At 42.8% G+C, this 17,577-nt stretch overlaps 1 protein-coding gene across 1 annotated transcript; it reads left to right on the top strand.

Annotated features, from left to right (window-relative positions):
- Window positions 1–9,568: 9,568 nt before the first annotated feature.
- On the top strand, window positions 9,569–16,998 carry moxd1l (monooxygenase, DBH-like 1, like). The gene is made up of 12 exons (XM_020468165.2): window positions 9,569–10,136; window positions 10,865–11,011; window positions 11,894–12,046; window positions 12,554–12,637; window positions 12,751–12,906; window positions 13,009–13,111; window positions 13,330–13,502; window positions 13,694–13,785; window positions 15,393–15,489; window positions 15,591–15,781; window positions 16,226–16,334; window positions 16,423–16,998. The coding sequence occupies exons 1-12, from the start codon at window positions 9,870–9,872 to the stop codon at window positions 16,615–16,617; spliced, it is 1,767 nt and encodes a 588-aa protein (XP_020323754.1). The 5' UTR covers window positions 9,569–9,869; the 3' UTR covers window positions 16,618–16,998.
- Window positions 16,999–17,577: the final 579 nt, after the last annotated feature.

Here is a 17,577-nt window from a genome sequence, read left to right as displayed (position 1 = left end):
ACATGACAAATAGGTATGGACATGACAAATCAATAAATTCATTGAACACTGTTATCTGCTTTATGCCTCTCATTTTCCAGTTTACATTAGAAAGGAAAAACCTGCAATAACACCTCATGTCTTGCAGCTTTAACAGTATTGAGTTAAGAAACAGCTTTGTTAACTGCCTCACCGAGGACTAACTCAACTACTCAAAGAATGTTAAGGCCAAGGTTATGTAATCTACTCTGATGATATTGTTACTGGCCATATATTCATAGATTGATGTGTTTAGAAAAAGTTGGTTTTGGCTTTGGTTATGTTGCACTGCAGCTATTTAGCTAAATGACCCAGACATTTGTGTGAATCAACTTGCTAGCTAGCTTCTTAGCCTGTTAGCTAGCTAACATAGTTAGGGGCTGAAGATAGTAGTTCAGGGGATACAATCGACACATCTAACGTCTGGAATTAGCAATCAATCTAATTTATATGTAGTGGACTTTAATCTGTCATGGTTGCTCATGGTCACGCAATGAGCTAGCCCCGCCTGCAACTTCAAAATCAGTGTTGGCCCTTAACCCAAAAGATCATGTAAAGTGGTAGCCCCACCTGCAACTTCAAAATCAGACTTCCACCGAAGTCGGTTCCTCTCCTTGTTCTGGCTGCGTTCGGCGTTACCGGTCTTCTAGCCATCGTTGATCCATTTTTCATTTTTCCATTTGTTTTGTCTTGTTTTCCTACACACCTGGTATTCATTTCCCTCATTTATTGTTGTGTATTTAACCATCTGTTCCCCCCCACGTCTTTGTGTGGAATTGTTTGTTGTAAGTGCTTATGCACATGTTTACTGGTGCGCGTCGGGTTTTTGTACCCATGTTGGTTATTTCTTTACGCCGTTGGTTTTTCAATGAAACTGCTCCGGCTGTTAATTAGTTCTGCTCTCCTGCGTCTGACTTCCCTGCCACCAGTTACGCACCCCTTACAGTTGGCCATTTGCCCAAAAGGTAACTTAATAAGATAGCCCCGCCTGCAACTTCAAAATCAGTCAAGCTAGTTTATACAGTGTGTAGCGGACATGAGTCGGTCATGGTTGCTCAAGGTCACGTAATGAGGTAGCCCCGCATGCAATTTCAAAATCAGTGTTGGCCCTTTTTTTAAATGTAAAAATGCCCACAGTCATCAAGCTAGGGGAGAGATCATTATTACATGCAGTACCAGTCAAAAGTTTGGACACACCTACTCATTCCTGGGATTTTCTTAATTTGTACTATTTTCTATATTGTAGAATAATAGTGAAGACATCAAAACTATGAAATAACACATACGGAATCATGTAGCAACCAAAAAAGTGTTAATCAAATCCAAATATATTTTAAATTTGAGATTCTTCAAAGTAGCCACCTGTTGCCTTGATGACAGCTTTGTACACTCTTGGCAAATAAAGAAAAACCCTTGAGTAGGTGTGTTCAAACTTTTGACTGGTACTCTACCTCTGATCTAGGCCAGTAATACAGATATAAGGGCCATGTAAGAATCTCTATTAATTTAACCTATTTCTTAAGTTATTTTTGGTCATTTGATATTGCCTATAGGGCACAAAATTGCTGGGACCATGGCTGGCAAGTGAGCTGCGTCACATACGCCTAAAATAACATTGCGGGACTGTGGTTGGTTGGGTTTGGGACCAGTTCTTGAGGTAGTGGGAGTTGGACAGAAAGCCAGTGGGTGCAAGATGAAAAGCTGTAGGTGCAGGCAGGAGCAGGATGAAGAAATCGGTCTGGCGCAGACCTCTGCTGTAGACCATGACAGTGAAGCCTGTAAAGTTAGAGCTGTTAATTACTGTGTCAGTGTGAAAAGTAGGGCATTAGCTGGGGAAACTGACAGATCAATAACATTACATTGCCATACTGACTAATAAAACTCACATTGCACTGAAAAAACCTCGCAATCTCAATCTTCAATCGTTTGGCCTATGGTTTCATCATTTGATTCAGGTCTAGTGTGATTGTGGCAAAAATAATAGCTAATGTTTGCCAACTTTTTGCCAGCTCTCTCGCTAACTGTACATCAACTGGCGAAAGCTAGCCAAGTTAATTTACTTTTGTTGAAACAGGACAATTACAAAGGATTCAAAGCATGTCCAAACAAACAACAGCTGTTAGATAGTAGTAATAGCCACCTCATATTGCTATCTGACATATAGCTAGAGGCTAGACCTGGCTGTTGTAGGTGTACTAGCTAGCGTAGCTAATTCATTCACCTCAGTCGAGAGGGGATGAAACATTTGCGTTACATGACAGTTAAAATACTAGCTCAGCTCTGTCAATAAACACTAGTTTAGTTTTTTTAAGTTTTTCTTCAGGATTGGTGGGTCCCTTGCGGGACGGTTGAGCTAACGTAGGCTAATGCAATTAGCATGATGTTGTAAGTAACAAGAACATTTCCCAGGACATATACATATCTGATATTGGCAGAAAGCTTAAATTCTTGTTAATCTAACTGCACTGTCCAATTTACAGTAGCTATTATTATGAAATAATACCAAGCTATTGTTTGAGGAGAGTGCACAGTTTTGAACATGAAAAGTTATTAATAAACAAATTAGGCACATTTGGGTAGTCTTGATGGAAAATTTTGAGCAGAAATGCAATGGCTCATTGGATCAGACTAAAACTTTGCACATACACTGCTGGCATCTAGTGGGCAATATCTAAATGGCACCTGGACTGGAATAAATCATTATGGCCATGCATCTGATGGTACAGATGATGGTAGAATGAAAATACAAAAAAACATTGTTTTTTTTCCCTTTGTATTATCTTTTACCAGATCTAATGTGTTATATTGGTCCTGGTCAGTCCCTAGATGGGAGACTGCTGCTGGAAGTGGTGTTGGAGGGCCAGTAGGAGGCACTCTTTCCTCTGATCTAAAAATACACTGCTCAAAAAAATAAAGGGAACACTTAAAACAACACAATGTAACTCCAAGTCAATCACACTTCTGTGAAATCAAACTGTCCACTTAGGAAGCAACACTGATTGACAATACATTTCACATGCTGTTGTGCAAATGGAATAGACAACAGGTGGAAATTATAGGCATTTAGCAAGACACCCCCAATAAAGGAGTGGTTCTGCAGGTGGGGACCACAGACCACTTCTCAGTTCCTATGCTTCCTGTCTGTCAGCGTAGTGTCCAGAGCATGGAGGCACTACCAGGAGACAGGCCAGTACATCAGGAGACGTGGAGGAGGCCGTAGGAGGGCAACAACCCAGCAGCAGGTCCGCTACCTCCGCTTTTGTGCAAGGAGGAGCAGGAGGAGCACTGCCAGAGCCCTGCAAAATGACTTCCAGCAGGCCACAAATGTGCATGTGTCTGCTCAAACGGTCAGAAACAGTCTCCATGAGGGTGGTATGAGGGCCCAACGTCCACAGGTGGGGGTTGTGCTTACAGCCCAACACCATGCAGGACATTTGGCATTTGCCAGAGAACACCAAGATTGGCAAATTCGCCACTGGCGCCCTGTGCTCTTCACAGATGAAAGCAGGTTCACACTGAGCACATGTGACAGACGTGACAGAGTCTGGAAACGCCGTGGAGAACGTTCTGCTGCCTGCAACATCCTCCAGCATGACCGGTTTGGCGGTGGGTCAGTCATGGTGTGGGGTGGTATTTCTTTGGGGGGCCGCACAGTCCTCCGTGTGGTAGCCTGACTGCCATTAGGTACCGAGATGAGATCCTCAGACCCCTTGTGAGACCATATGCTGGTGCGGTTGGCCCTGGGTTCCTCGTAATGCAAGACAATGCTAGACTTCATGTGGCTGGAGTGTGTCAGCAGTTCCTGCAAGGGGAAGGCATTGATGCTATGGACTGGCCCGCCCGTTCCCCAGATCTGAATCCAACTGAGCACATCTGGGACTTCATGTCTCGTTCCATCCACCAATGGATGCACCACAGCCTGTCCAGGATTTGGTGGATGCTTTAGTCCAGGTCTTTGAGCAGTGTATATCCCAATACCCCAGGGCAGTGATTGGGGACACTGCCCTGTGTAGGGTGCCGTCTTTCAGATGGGACGTTAAACGGGTGTCCTGACTCTCTGAGGTCATTAAGGATCCCATGGCACTTACCGTAAGAATAGGGGTGTAAACCCCGGTGTCCTGGTTAAATTCCCAATATGGCCCTCAAACCATCAAGGTCACCTAAGAATCTCCAGTTTACAATTGGCTTATTCATCCCCCTCCTCTCCCCTGTAACTATTCCCCAGGTCGTTGCTGTAAATGAGAATGTGTTCTCAGTCAAATTACCAGATAAAATAACAGATCAATAAAAAAATTTAATATATACATTCTCCTACATTCCTTTCACATTTCCACAAACTTAAAAGTGTTTCCTTTCAAATGGTACCAAGAAAATGCATATCCTTGCTTCAGTGCCTGAGCTACAGGCAGTTAGATTTGGGTTTGTCATTTTAGGCGAAAATTGAAAAAAAGGAGCCGATCCAAAAGAGGTTTTAATTTCAACAGCAGTTATCTTGCCAGCTACATCAGTCAACTAAAGAGTAGCCAGTTTCTGCTCTGCTTACTTTTACAACTCTGTGAAAGAGCTCAACACACTGAAATATGCTCAACTCTCCCTTGCTGGTCCAGCCAGACTTCCAGAAGCTTTGCTTTCACACAGCCTATCAGCCGCTCTGTCCACTCAGTCCTAAATCCAGCCTTCTCAACACTCCAAACAGCCTACCCGACCACTCTAGGTGTCCGCATGGTCCTAAAGCACACCATTGCCGCTTTTTGTATCACATTGTTTTGATAAAACTGAGGGAGACAAACATGCAATTTCAGTATGTGGGGGGACATAACCCCGTTGAATGTTGCGCCCCTGCTTCTCCCCATCATCTACACTAATTGAAGTGTATTTAACAAGTGACATCAATAAGGGATTGTAGTTTACACCTGGTCAGTCTGTCATAGAAAGAGCAGTTCTTAAAGTTTTGTAAACACAGTGTATATTCATTTACATACAAGCTGCATATATTGTGTTTCCTGGTATTGTAAAAATATGGGTGTTTTTTTCCATGCTGTGTGTGTCGGCTACATGTGAGTGTTTCTTATGAGTGTTATGTGTGTGAGTGTGTGTGTACTGTACAGTAGTATCCGCCCAAATCCATTCAACTCACAAAGGGACAGGATGTTCTCGAAGGAGAACTCAGATCAGTAACCAACAGGAACAGAAGCACAGACAGCCACTGTCTTGAGAGTCTGAAAGAGAGACACAACATAATGACTAAACATATCAATAACAATGTGAAGAATGTACTACTTAAATGGAAAAACCTTGAGTTAAGGAAACATATAATAAATCACAACACTGAATTGACTGCATGATGAATGTCTACCTCACGGAGTAATAACACTGACTGATTGGAGAATTGACTGCATGATGAATGTCTACCTCACGGAGTAATAACTGACTGATTGGAGAATTGACTGCATGATGAATGTCTACCTCACGGAGTAATAACACTGACTGATTGGAGAATTGACTGCATGATGAATGTCTACCTCACGGAGTAATAACACTGACTGATTGGAGAATTGACTGCATGATGAATGTCTACCTCACGGAGTAATAACACTGACTGATTGGAGAATTGACTGCATGATGAATGTCTACCTCACGGAGTAATAACTGACTGATTGGAGAATTGACTGCATGATGAATGTCTACCTCACGGAGTAATAACACTGACTGATTGGAGAATTGACTGCATGATGAATGTCTACCTCACGGAGTAATAACTGACTGATTGGAGAATTGACTGCATGATGAATGTCTACCTCACGGAGTAATAACTGACTGATTGGAGAATTGACTGCATGATGAATGTCTACCTCACGGAGTAATAACACTGACTGATTGGAGAATTGACTGCATGATGAATGTCTACCTCACGGAGTAATAACACTGACTGATTGGAGAATTGACTGCATGATGAATGTCTACCTCACGGAGTAATAACTGACTGATTGGAGAATTGACTGCATGATGAATGTCTACCTCACGGAGTAATAACTGACTGATTGGAGAATTGACTGCATGATGAATGTCTACCTCACGGAGTAATAACACTGGTGGGTTATGGTGAAGTATTTGAGAGACACAGTGACTGAGTTTTTTATAATTTTTTATTATTTCACCTTTATTTAACCAGGTAGGCTTGTTGAGAACAAGTTCTCATTTACAACTGCGACCTGGCCAAGATAAAGCAAAGCAGTTCGACACATATAACAACACAGAGTTACACATGGAGTAAAACAAACATACAGTCAATAACACAGTAGAAAAAAAAGGAAAAAAAAGGAAACAAAAAGTGATAGTCATTGTTTACCCAGGTAGTCAAGGAGCTCAGAGTAGGGCTGTGGTAGTCATGAAATTGTGTCAGCCGGTTATTATGTTGCAAAAGACTAACTAACATACTAACATAAACATGTTTAGCATATCCAGGCCTTCACACATACAAGCCTCATACAAATGTTGATGCGCACCTTTGGAACATCTACATTTTAAAAGTCTATTAAATCAGTTGAATATACACCATCACAATAAATCCATTATTTATTTTAGGCAGGTCTAAACAACTATTGATTGAGAACCACAGAGTTACAGCAAGTCGCAATGAAAACAAGAGCTGCCTCCACTATTCCAGCACCATTTCAACTTCAACATTTCAACATTATCAAATCACCTCTGCTTAGTCTAATACAGCGACCACTAAAGATACCATAAACAATTTATTCCAATCAACGGAAAGCTAAATATGATGTGGCTGTCCATGGTTCTGATTTCTGTGTGCGTGTGTGTTTGTGTGTGCGTGTGCGTTCATGCAGGTAGCAAGTTGACTCACCCTAATTGTAGAGAAACGCCAATGCCATTCTCCTCTCCTTCCTGTTCACGAAACGGTCTATCACCCTGTCATATTGTACACGCTTTTATTTTTTGTTGTCCTAGGCTACCTGGCTAAAATGCTTGCTCGCAAGCCTCTCTTCCATTCATGGGAAATGTTAGCTACTGTAGTTAACATTTGCCTTCTACATCTAGCTACATACTGAACTTCCATCCTCTGTCATCAAGGCAAAGGGTGGCTACTTTGAAGAATATCAAATATAAAATATATTTAGATTTGTTTAACACTTTTATGGTTACTACATGATTCCATATGTGTTAGAAGCTGTTTAGAAGCCTCTTAGTCCGCCATGTTCAGAATACACGTCCTGGTAATCTGTCTGGCCCCGCAGCTTTGTGAATGTTGACCTGTTTAAAGGTCTTACTCACATCGGCTGCTGAGAGCGTGATCACACAGTCATCCGGCACAGCTGATGCTCTCATGTATGTTTCAGTGTTACTTGCCTCGAAGTGAGCATAGAAGTTATTCAGCTCGTCTGGTAGGCTCGTGTCACTGGGCAGCTCTCGGTTGTGCTTCCCTTTGTAGCTCTATCCAACAGCCCAGCTGGATAGATTTAGCTAGCTATCATACAAATGTGTAGGCTATGGATAGCTATGTTATGTATATGATTGTAACAGAAATAATAATGTACGTGCGTTACCAGCTGCAACACCATTTTAGCTAAAATATAACAAAAGACCTCCTCCACTCACCAACAACCTGTTCAAACGGTGAGTTAGTTAGATAATCACTTTCACAGGCAAGTATACAACAAAAAACAATGGGGATCCTCGGGTCCCTTTCTTTACTGTAAACAGGTCTAACTAGCTAGATGTTAGCTGAGGAATGCTCATCTCTGTTCTCTTATATTGATATACATTCAGTGGCAAGTTTATTAATTAGTACCGGGTCGGCCAGGTTTCCCCCAGAACAGCCTGAATTCTTTGGGGCATGGACACGTTGCTCAATTGTTGTCAAGGGACCAAATGTGTGCCAGGAATATATTCCCCATACCATTACACCACCAGCCTGTACTGTTGACACCAGGCAGGATGGGGCCATGGACTTAAGCTGCTTACGCCAAATCCTGACTCTGCATGATGTAACAGGAACTGAGATTTCTCTGGACCAGGTGATGTTTTTCCACTCCTCAGTTGTCCAGTGTTGGTGATCGCCTTCCCACTGGAGCCTCTTCTTCTTGTTTTTAACTGATAGGAGTGGAACCCGGTGTGGTTGTCTGCTGCAATAGCCCATCCGTGACAAGGACCGACGAGTTGCGTGTTCCGAGATGCCATTCTGCACAGCATTCTTGTACTGCGCCGTTATTTGCCTGTTTGTGGCCCACCTCTTAGCTTGAAAGATTCTTGCCATTCTCTCATCAACTAGCTTTTTTCGCCCATAAGACTGCTGCTGACTGGATGTTTTTTGTTTGTCGCACCGTTCTCTGTAAACCCTAGACACTGTCGTGCGTGAAAGGCCCAGGAGGCCATCCATTTCTTAGATACTGGAACTGGCACTCCTGGCACTCAAAGTCGCTTAGGTCACTCGTTTTTCCCAGTCTAACGTTCAATCAAACAGTAACTGAATAACTGAATGCCTCAATGCCTGTCTGCCTACTCTACATAGCAATCAATGGAAACAGGATGCACCTGAGCTCAATTTCGAGTATATTGTGTGTAGATTGATGAGGGGAATAAAATAATTGTATCAATTTTAGAATAAAGCTGTAACGTAACAAAATGTGGAAAAAGTCAAGGGGTCTGAATACTTTCCGAACCGCCTCAATATAAGCGTTCCTGAGTTAGCTAGTTGTTTTTAGAGAACCAGCTGTGCTTATGGCTTAACACAATTTAGTTTGCCGTGGAAAATATCAACGCCATGACAACATTCTCATGGCCAAATCAGGGAAGCAGTAATATATCACACTAGCAAATACCAGCGCCATACCGTGACCAAATACCATACCGTGATGGAGATAATTATGAAACTAGCTAGCTTGTTAACTTCATCTATCTACGTCAGCATCCCCAATATCAAACGACTTTATTTCGAAGGTAACAATAACACAATAACAACAAGGAGTAACTAAATAAACCCTAAGCTAAGCTAGCACACACTGCAATAATAACAATGCTACCAACAATAGTGAACTTGTGTTTTTCTACACATCCCAAAGGCATAAGTCTGACCATGCTCTCACAACAAATCACACAGGGACAAAGGATGGTCGGGGACTGGGATCTATTTATACCCTTGTAAGAGCATGGGTTGGACCAACTGGCCAATCAGAGGCTCGAAACACTGTATGCCCATAATGTCCAGGAGGCGAAATTCTGTACAGTGCTAATGTGGGCATGTTTACTGAGAAAAGATGGGGGCTGCCCTCACCAGATATGGGTTTCCCACACTCGGCTTATGCCTTGGGTGCAATGTGGAAAGGCGCATTGGCCCAATGTGTGGAGCCTACACATTGTCCCAATGTGAACATGTTTGTTGGGATTCCTTCCATTCTTTTGGATCAAAACATACAGAACTGTTCACCTGTTCCCCAACTCCAAATCAAAGGCATCCCTCCTCTCCTCCTCGTATCATATATCACTCCTACAGTATATGACTCCAGACTCAGGACTTCCAGTAATCCACTGACAGTGTCATTTCGGCAGGAGGGAGATGTGGGAACAGGTTTATATGAGGAAGGAAGGAGGAGGTAGGAAGGACCCAGGAGGAGGAGAGGAGGGTGGCAAAAGGAGAGAGAACATCTCAGATAAGTTAGAGCTAGGGAGTGTGTGTGAGCGTGTAGCGACCCTGTAGGACTCTGTTGTTTGAGTGAGTGAGTGTGTATCAGAATCTTAGCGGTGCTCCGTAGCTAGAAACAGCTGTTTGTTTGGGAGTGTGTGTCTCTCAGCAGGTAGAGGTCTCAGGGTCTATCTGAGGGTGACAAGACAGTATGATCCCTCTACTTCTCTCCCTGCTCCTGGCTTGGCCTCCAGGGACAGGGGCACAACAGGACCCACTCATGCCCTTCATGGAGAACCTTGACGCAGACAGTAACGTCATCCTGAAGTGGGGGTTCAGTGAGGTCCAGGGCACCATCATGTTCCAGCTGACCATCAAGACCACTGGCTGGCTGGGATTCGGGTTCAGCCCAAATGGAGGCATGGCTGCATCGGACATCGTTATGGGAGGGGTCGGACCAAATGGCACCTATTTCATGGTATCTAAACTATTAACCTGTTATTCTAGTTTCTAATCTATTACTATTAGACACAAGAGAATGAGTGGTAATGTATTGTAGTAGTTGTTGTTCTGTTACGTGCAGGAATAGCAGTAGTTATATTGTAGGGATAGAAGTAGGCTACTGTAACGGTGAAGTGGCTATAGTAGTAGCAGTAATCATGATTATCTAGTTCAGTGTTTCCCAACTCCAGTCCTCAAGTACCCCCAACAGCACACATTTTTGTTGTTGTCCTGGACAAGCTCATCTGATTCAACTCATTAAGGACTTGATTAGTTGAAAAGTTGAATCAGGTGTGATTGTCTGGTGCTACAGCAAAAATGTGCGCTGTTGGGGAACACTGATCTTGTCATATGGAGTTTATTTGTACCTTTATTTAACTAGGCAAGAACAAATTCTTATTTGCAATGACGGCCTACAATGGGTTAACTGACTTGTTCAGGGGCAGAATTACATATTTTGACCTTTCGGTTACTGGACTAACGCGCTAACCGCTAGGCTACCTGCCGACCCAAAGAAGGAGTTGTAGGTGTATTGGTTTTCAACACCAGCAAACTGTTGGAAGATTAAATGACTATTTAAAGTTACCTGTGAATGTGTTGCTCCTTCAGAAATGCCACAACATTTTTGTTTAACAACACAGAACTCTATTAAGCTTCATATAGACTCCAGATAACTTCAGTATTTCTGTGTTGTCTCTCTTTCAGGATTATCATGCCACAGGGAACTCATTTCCCCTGGTGGATAAGAAACAGAGCTACACCCTCCTGTCCCTGACCGAGGCAGATGGTCAAACCACCATGACCTTCAGGAGGCCCATCCAGTCTTGTGACGAGGAAGACTTCCACATCACCGTAAGTCAACGTTTTCACACAGACGCAAACTGTTAACAAGTCATCTGTACTAAAAGTCTTGAAAGAGGAAAATCATGTTCCGTTATCATGATTGACTATTTCTATTCATAAAAGGTTAGTTTACAAATATCTAAGCAACCTAAGCCAGTTTTGAGAGTTGTTCCCTTTTAACCTAAATAAATGTGTTCTTTATAACACAGAGTTATTTAGTTTCTCAAGTGATGGTGGGCCAAAATATCCTTTCCCCATGGTAATAATGGTATGGCCTTCAGGCGCTCACACCCCTGAGAAATAAGATCTGCTCCTATGGCCGTTCCCTTGGTTCAATGCAGAGATTAAGGTGTGATACGTTCCATTGTTTGGACCACAATCTTTTTACACTATTGTGGCCTGGCATTTCATTGTTGTGCTTCATTGTTTGTACTTTTACATCTTCTCATAATCTCACAACAGGCCTCCATACAAAACTCCAGTTTCCTCCTAATCCCCGGATTAATTTATCGTCTGTTCAGTGTGTTCAATCTAATGTACCTGCTCTTTGAAAGCACTCTGGAGACCATCTCTGGTTTACATGCACCTACTGATTATTTTATTTAGAGTAATTCAACACAATTAATCAGGGGATTGGAAAAATGGCCTAAACACAGGGAGGCAGGCAAACATTTTCAAAAGTGAGCAGTTGTAACCCTAGATGGTTCACAAAAAACAGCATTAATAAAGACAATGGTGCCATAACAAGTCTCAACACCAATGTCACTAAATTATGCAGGCCCTACTAAGTGTCTACTGGCTTCTAGGCCTTTTCTTCACACCTAGTCCTCACTCTGTGATTTTTGTATGTTTTATGTCAATTGATGTTGTTTTGTTCCATCCTTCTCATAGGACAGTCCAGTGAAGCTGATCTATGCCTATGGTATGTCTGATGACATAAGGTATCATGCCAATAGAAGGGGAACCAAGGAGGTCAATCTACTCAAGTTCATGCCCAGATCCAGCCCCCCAGACAGCAACTATCTAGACTTCGTTGTGGAGAATGTAAGAGTGACCTCACACACATGTCCTGAAGGGGAATCATCTATTTCCTCTAGATCAGGCACAGCAGGACTTTTAGTTTGAAGTCAAATATTTTACTTTACTCCTGGGGTGGAACAGGTCAAAGATGATTGAATGAAATTAATTTGAATTAATATTGTGATATTGAATATACAGGAGGTGGTATCTTTAGTCTACAACATGTGACTGTAGAACAGAATGGACTGGCAACACTTATACTATTAAAGTGGTGCTCCAGAACTTCTGTATAATTTCAGCCAGTAGTTTTCAAAGTGGTGCTCACGAGCCAAGACGGGTCCCTGTTTTTTGTGTACTACTTCATCCGTTTTGTATGAAATGTTATGTCCTGCAAATTCTTATTATCATCTGTTATTTTCTTTGCAATTCGTATGATAGGTTATGAATCCAATTCATACAATATGTTACAAATCTGTTGTACTTAAGATCCCGGACTGCATCGTTAACACAGTAGTCCTTCTTCCATTTCAGGTTACTGTCCCTGCCGAACGTACATACTACCACTGCAAGGTCATGAAGGTGCCAAAGCTCAACGGCAAAAATCATATCTATCGGGTAAATGAGCCCTCTCTCATTTCATGGTCTAATCATTTTGCAATTACATCATACGTTTGTCATTGGAGTCATCTCTTCCCTCTCCCTGCGTCTTCTCTCTCCCTGTCGCTCAGATTGAGCCGGTGATTGAGCACCTGGACCTGGTCCACCACATGCTTCTCTATGGCTGCCCCTCCTCTGTGAACCAGACCTACGAGAAGAAATGCTACACGGAAGGATCAGGGGAGGACTGCATCAGAGTGGTGTCTGCCTGGGGGGTGGGAGGAGGGGTGAGAGACTGCCCCCTTCTGAAAACATTAATATACACACATGCATGCATGAACACACATGCTAGTCTGATCTCTGTCTCGACATTGTCTTCTCCATTCCAGGCTTTTGAGCTTCCAGAAATTGCTGGGATCCCTATTGGAGGACAGAATAATGATGAGTTCTACAGGCTGGAAATTCACTACAACAACCTGGCCCAAGAAGCAGGTAACCGTTCGTTCACTAGCTAATAATTAAAATGTTCCAATCCACTAACACAGGATTAACAGGTTTACCCCGCTCCAATCTTGATGAAAGGTGAACCATGTGCTAGTCCTTGAACAGAACAAAGCCTGCACACCCTGAGGTTCTCCAAGACTTGGATTGAATTTAGCGATCATCTTAAGCCGTCATTATCATGTCTTCTCCTCTGTCTCCCCCTGCAGGCCGGAGGGATAACTCAGGCCTGAGGCTGTACTACACTGCCCAGCTCAGGCAGCATGACGTGGGCATCATGACTACAGGCCTAATGGTGGCCATTGGCTGGGGCTACGCTATCCCTCCCAATGCCACAGCATTCCACAGCTACGGCCTCTGCAACACATCACACTTCTCAGACGTACGTTCAGTGCTCTTTGACACTAGATTGAAGAAGGATGGTTGATTTTGATGACATTGTAGAGCAGATTGTTGTCAAAAAAGGAAAGCGCCAGCTTACTCTTTCCTTTCTGGTATACTATGCATAGCCATCTCTGAATTCAACAAAACAGGATTTTGTTCAAAATGAGCCTGCTTTCTGTCTTTCCCCAGATCATGCCTGACCCTGTCCCTGACCTCTCTGTGTTCTCCGTGGCACTGCACACTCACCTGGCTGGGAGGAAGGTGCAAGCTGGCCACATCAGGTGAGAGAGAGCAGCGGGGTCGTAACTTATACTTGGGACATTCTGAAATTTCATTTTTGTTCCCCCCCAGTTCTATCATTGGAATGTGATACAGGGCAACGGTGCGCTTTAGGACCATGAGGACTCCTCCGAGTGGTTGGGTAGGCTGTTTGAAGTGTTTATCCGACTGGAAAAAACAAACAAATATATACTTTTTATTTATATATACAGTGGGGCAAAAAAGTATTTAGTCAGCCACCAATTGTGCAAGTTCTCCCACTTAAAAATATGAGAGAGGCCTGTAATTTTCAGCATAGGTACACTTCAACTATGACAGACAAAATGAGGGGAAAACATCCAGAAAATCACATTGTAGGATTTTTATGAATTTATTTGCAAATTATGGTGGAAAATAAGTATTTGGTCAATAACAAAAGTTTCCCAATACTTTGTTATATACCCTTTGTTGGCAATGACAGAGGTCAAACGTTTTCTGTAAGTCTTCACAAGGTTTTCACACACTGTTGCTGGTATTTTGGCCCATTCCTCCATGCAGATCTCCTCTAGAGCAGTGATGTTTTGGGGCTGTTGCTGGGCAACACGGACTTAACTCCCTCCAAAGATTTTCTATGGGGTTGAGATCTGGAGACTGGCTAGGCCACTCCAGGACCTTGAAATGCTTCTTACGAAGCCCCTCCTTTGTTGCCCGGGCAGTGTGTTTGGGATCATTGTCATGCTGAAAAACCCAGCCACATTTCATCTTCAATGCCCTTGCTGATGGTAGTCTTTGTTACTTTGGTCCCAGCTCTCTGCAGGTCATTCACTAGGTCCCCCCGTGTCGTTCTGGGATTTTTGCTCACCGTTCTTGTGATCATTTTGACCCACCGGGGTGAGATCTTGCGTGGAGCCCCAGATCGAGGGAGATTATCAGTGGTCTTGTATGTCTTCCATTTCCTAATAATTGCTCCCACAGTTGATTCCTTCAAACCAAGCTGCTTACCTATTGCAGATTCAGTCTTCCCAGCCTGGTGCAGGTCTACAATTTTGTTTCTGGTGTCCTTTGGCAGCTCTTTGGTCTTGGCCATAGTGGAGTTTGGAGTGTGACTGTTTGAGATTGTGGACAGGTGTCTTTTATACTGATAACAAGTTCAAACAGGTGCCATTAATACAGGTAACGAGTGGAGGACAGAGGAGCCTCTTAAAGAAGAAGTTACAGGTCTGTGAGAGCAAGAAATCTTGCTTGTTTGTAGGTGACCAAATACTTATTTTCCACCATAATTTGCAAATAAATTCAGAAAAAATCCTACAATGTGATTTTCTGGATTTTTTTTCTAATTTTGTCTGTCATAGTTGAAGTGATGAAAATTACAGGCCTCTCTCATATTTTCAAGTGGGAGAACTTGCACAATTGGTGGCTGACTAAATATTTTTTTTGCCCCACTGTATATGTCCCCCCCCAATTCTAAAACCTAGGTTGTGTCCCTGGAGAGAGGACAGCCAAAAATATGATCCATGATACCAGCCTATGATATGACCAGTACATGGTGTCATTGTCTGGATAATTAGCGATAAGCTTTCATGATTCTTCACTCTCACCACTGATGTGCTCTTGATTCTAACTTCTACAGGAATGGAGAGCAGATTGACTTCCTGGGCTTGGATGAGAACTTCAACTTTGAGATGCAGCAGGCCACCAATCTGGGAAATATTAAGACCATCAAACCAGTGAGCATCCACGTATTTCCTGTATTTCAAATGGGTGTCATGGATGAGTGGTTTGTTAGTCATTAGATCTTTCTTAAAGCAGTATCTCTTCCCCACTGCAGGGCGACGAGATTGTTGTGGAGTGCACCTATAACACAACCAATCGCAAAGGAATCACACAGTTAGGGCTGGCCACCACTGATGAGATGTGTCTAGCCTTTGTCTTCTACTACCCAGCCATCCCCGTCACCAGCTGCTGCAGCCACCCTGACATGCATGCATACATGGCCATGATGGGGAAGACAGTCGACCAGTAAGAGCCTTCACATTGTCACAGTTTTCACCCACACATTTACATTTTTAGACTGATACTGTGCCTGTTTGTTTTGGTGGCTAGTTACGCATGACTGTATGAATGAATGAATGGAGAAAAAAAAATTGGTGTCAAATCACCAATTGGCAACCCATCCCTTATGGGATTAATTGACACAAAAACAAACATTACCATAATTCACTGTGGTAATTAAATGATAATTCTTCTTCCGGCGTTCTCTGCATTGTGCATCACTTAAAGGGTGAAAATAATAATAATAAGTAAATCAATACATAACAGTAAGGTAATCCAAAGAATAATTACATCCCTAGAGCAGTAAAATAACATTAATGTAAGTCGCTTGGATAAAAGTATCTGCTAAATGGCATATATTATATTAAGTTGTTACATGTAAACCAGAATGACTTTGTGTGTTCCCCACAGAAACATTGAGGAGATGTTGAAGACTGCAGCTTGGGACCAGTCATCTACTGCCGTGCACGAGGCCACAATGAAGAGGGTCCCTCAGATTGGGTTCATCATAGATGTCAATGTAAGCATCCACTCAATAAAAATGTAAATGCTCATGCTGTCATTTCAAAACATCCTCTCCATCCATGTCATGTTTGTTCCTTCTACAGAAAAACTACTCCATGTATGAGGGAAACATCCGCAACATGACGGCTACTCTTTCAGTGAGTTGCAGGAGTGATCCATCCTCACAGGCTGGGCCCTTGGAGCCATTTAACAACATGTCCCCCAGAGGAAGCGGTTCCTGGGTCGTGACCTCTGCTGCTGGAAGTGTCTTCCTGATTCTCTGGACGACAATGCTATAAGAATCCGTCCAGGCCAAGATGAGAAAAAATATCAACATATGTATTAAATTTCGCCCTGCTCTGGGTAGGTCCTAGAATTTTTCTGGTTTGTTCATTTTATACATATTTCTTCCCCCCCCCCCCCCCCCCCCATTCATGCTCTAATGATTACAATGAATTAATCAAAATAGCCACTGGCTATGCCTATTTAGCATTGATTGCTCTTTGATTGCACTACATTAAATCAACCAAACTTTGATTTTGATGACAGGTCTTTGTTTATTCATGGAAATAAATATTAGCCTGGAGCTTCCATGATATTTCTGTAAAGTAGGTCTATTCAATTTTACTGCATATTTTTGTACTTTTGTGATTAGATTAAAATGTGTTTCATCACCTTGACTCTCTTTGTGTCTGTCTTCTATTCTGTTTTATCTCATTGGTCTAAAAATCTAAATCATACGTGCATTGTGGCTGAGAAAAATATTGACTCATTGAGTGGAGTAAGGTACAGATTAAAGCTGTTATCTCTGGCATCTCGTCAGACATGGATGCTTCATGGTTTATGATGAACATGCCAGGAGTGGTAGATGCAAGTCGCTTGACCCAAATGATAGACTTCTCTCTGTCTATCTGTTCCCTTTCAGGGGAAAGGCGCACAACTGAATGCCTTCAACCGAAATGTTTTCCACATTTAACCCAACCCCTCTGAATCAGAAAGTTATGGGGGCTGCCTTAATCGACGTCCACGTCATTGATGCCCAGGGAGCAGTCGCTATTGGGAGAACAGCATATTTTTCCACCTTGTCGTCCCAGGGATTCGAACCAGTGTTACTGTCCCAACACTCTTCAACGCTAGGCTACCTCAATAGAACACTGAGTCTCATTCTCAAGAGCTCTACTTGAAGAACTTACAATCAAGCCTGACAAGACCAATGAAAGCCGTGCCTCGCTAGAAGCCCCGCCTTCCACAGGTGATAA

The sequence above is a fragment of the Oncorhynchus kisutch genome, linkage group LG21 (genome assembly GCF_002021735.2).
Source record: "Oncorhynchus kisutch isolate 150728-3 linkage group LG21, Okis_V2, whole genome shotgun sequence".
NCBI lineage: Eukaryota > Metazoa > Chordata > Actinopteri > Salmoniformes > Salmonidae > Oncorhynchus > Oncorhynchus kisutch.
This window is presented reverse-complemented; position numbering and strand designations above follow the sequence as displayed.

Excerpts from the sequence above, each read along its gene's own strand:
- moxd1l (XM_020468165.2), top strand. The coding sequence starts at position 9,870 with ATGATCCCTCTACTTCTCTCCCTGCTCCTGGCTTGGCCTCCAGGGACA. Across the intron at positions 15,490-15,590 it reads ATATTAAGACCATCAAACCA|GGCGACGAGATTGTTGTGGA; the intron begins GTGAGCATCCAC and ends TCCCCACTGCAG. Across the intron at positions 16,335-16,422 it reads GGTTCATCATAGATGTCAAT|AAAAACTACTCCATGTATGA; the intron begins GTAAGCATCCAC and ends TTCCTTCTACAG.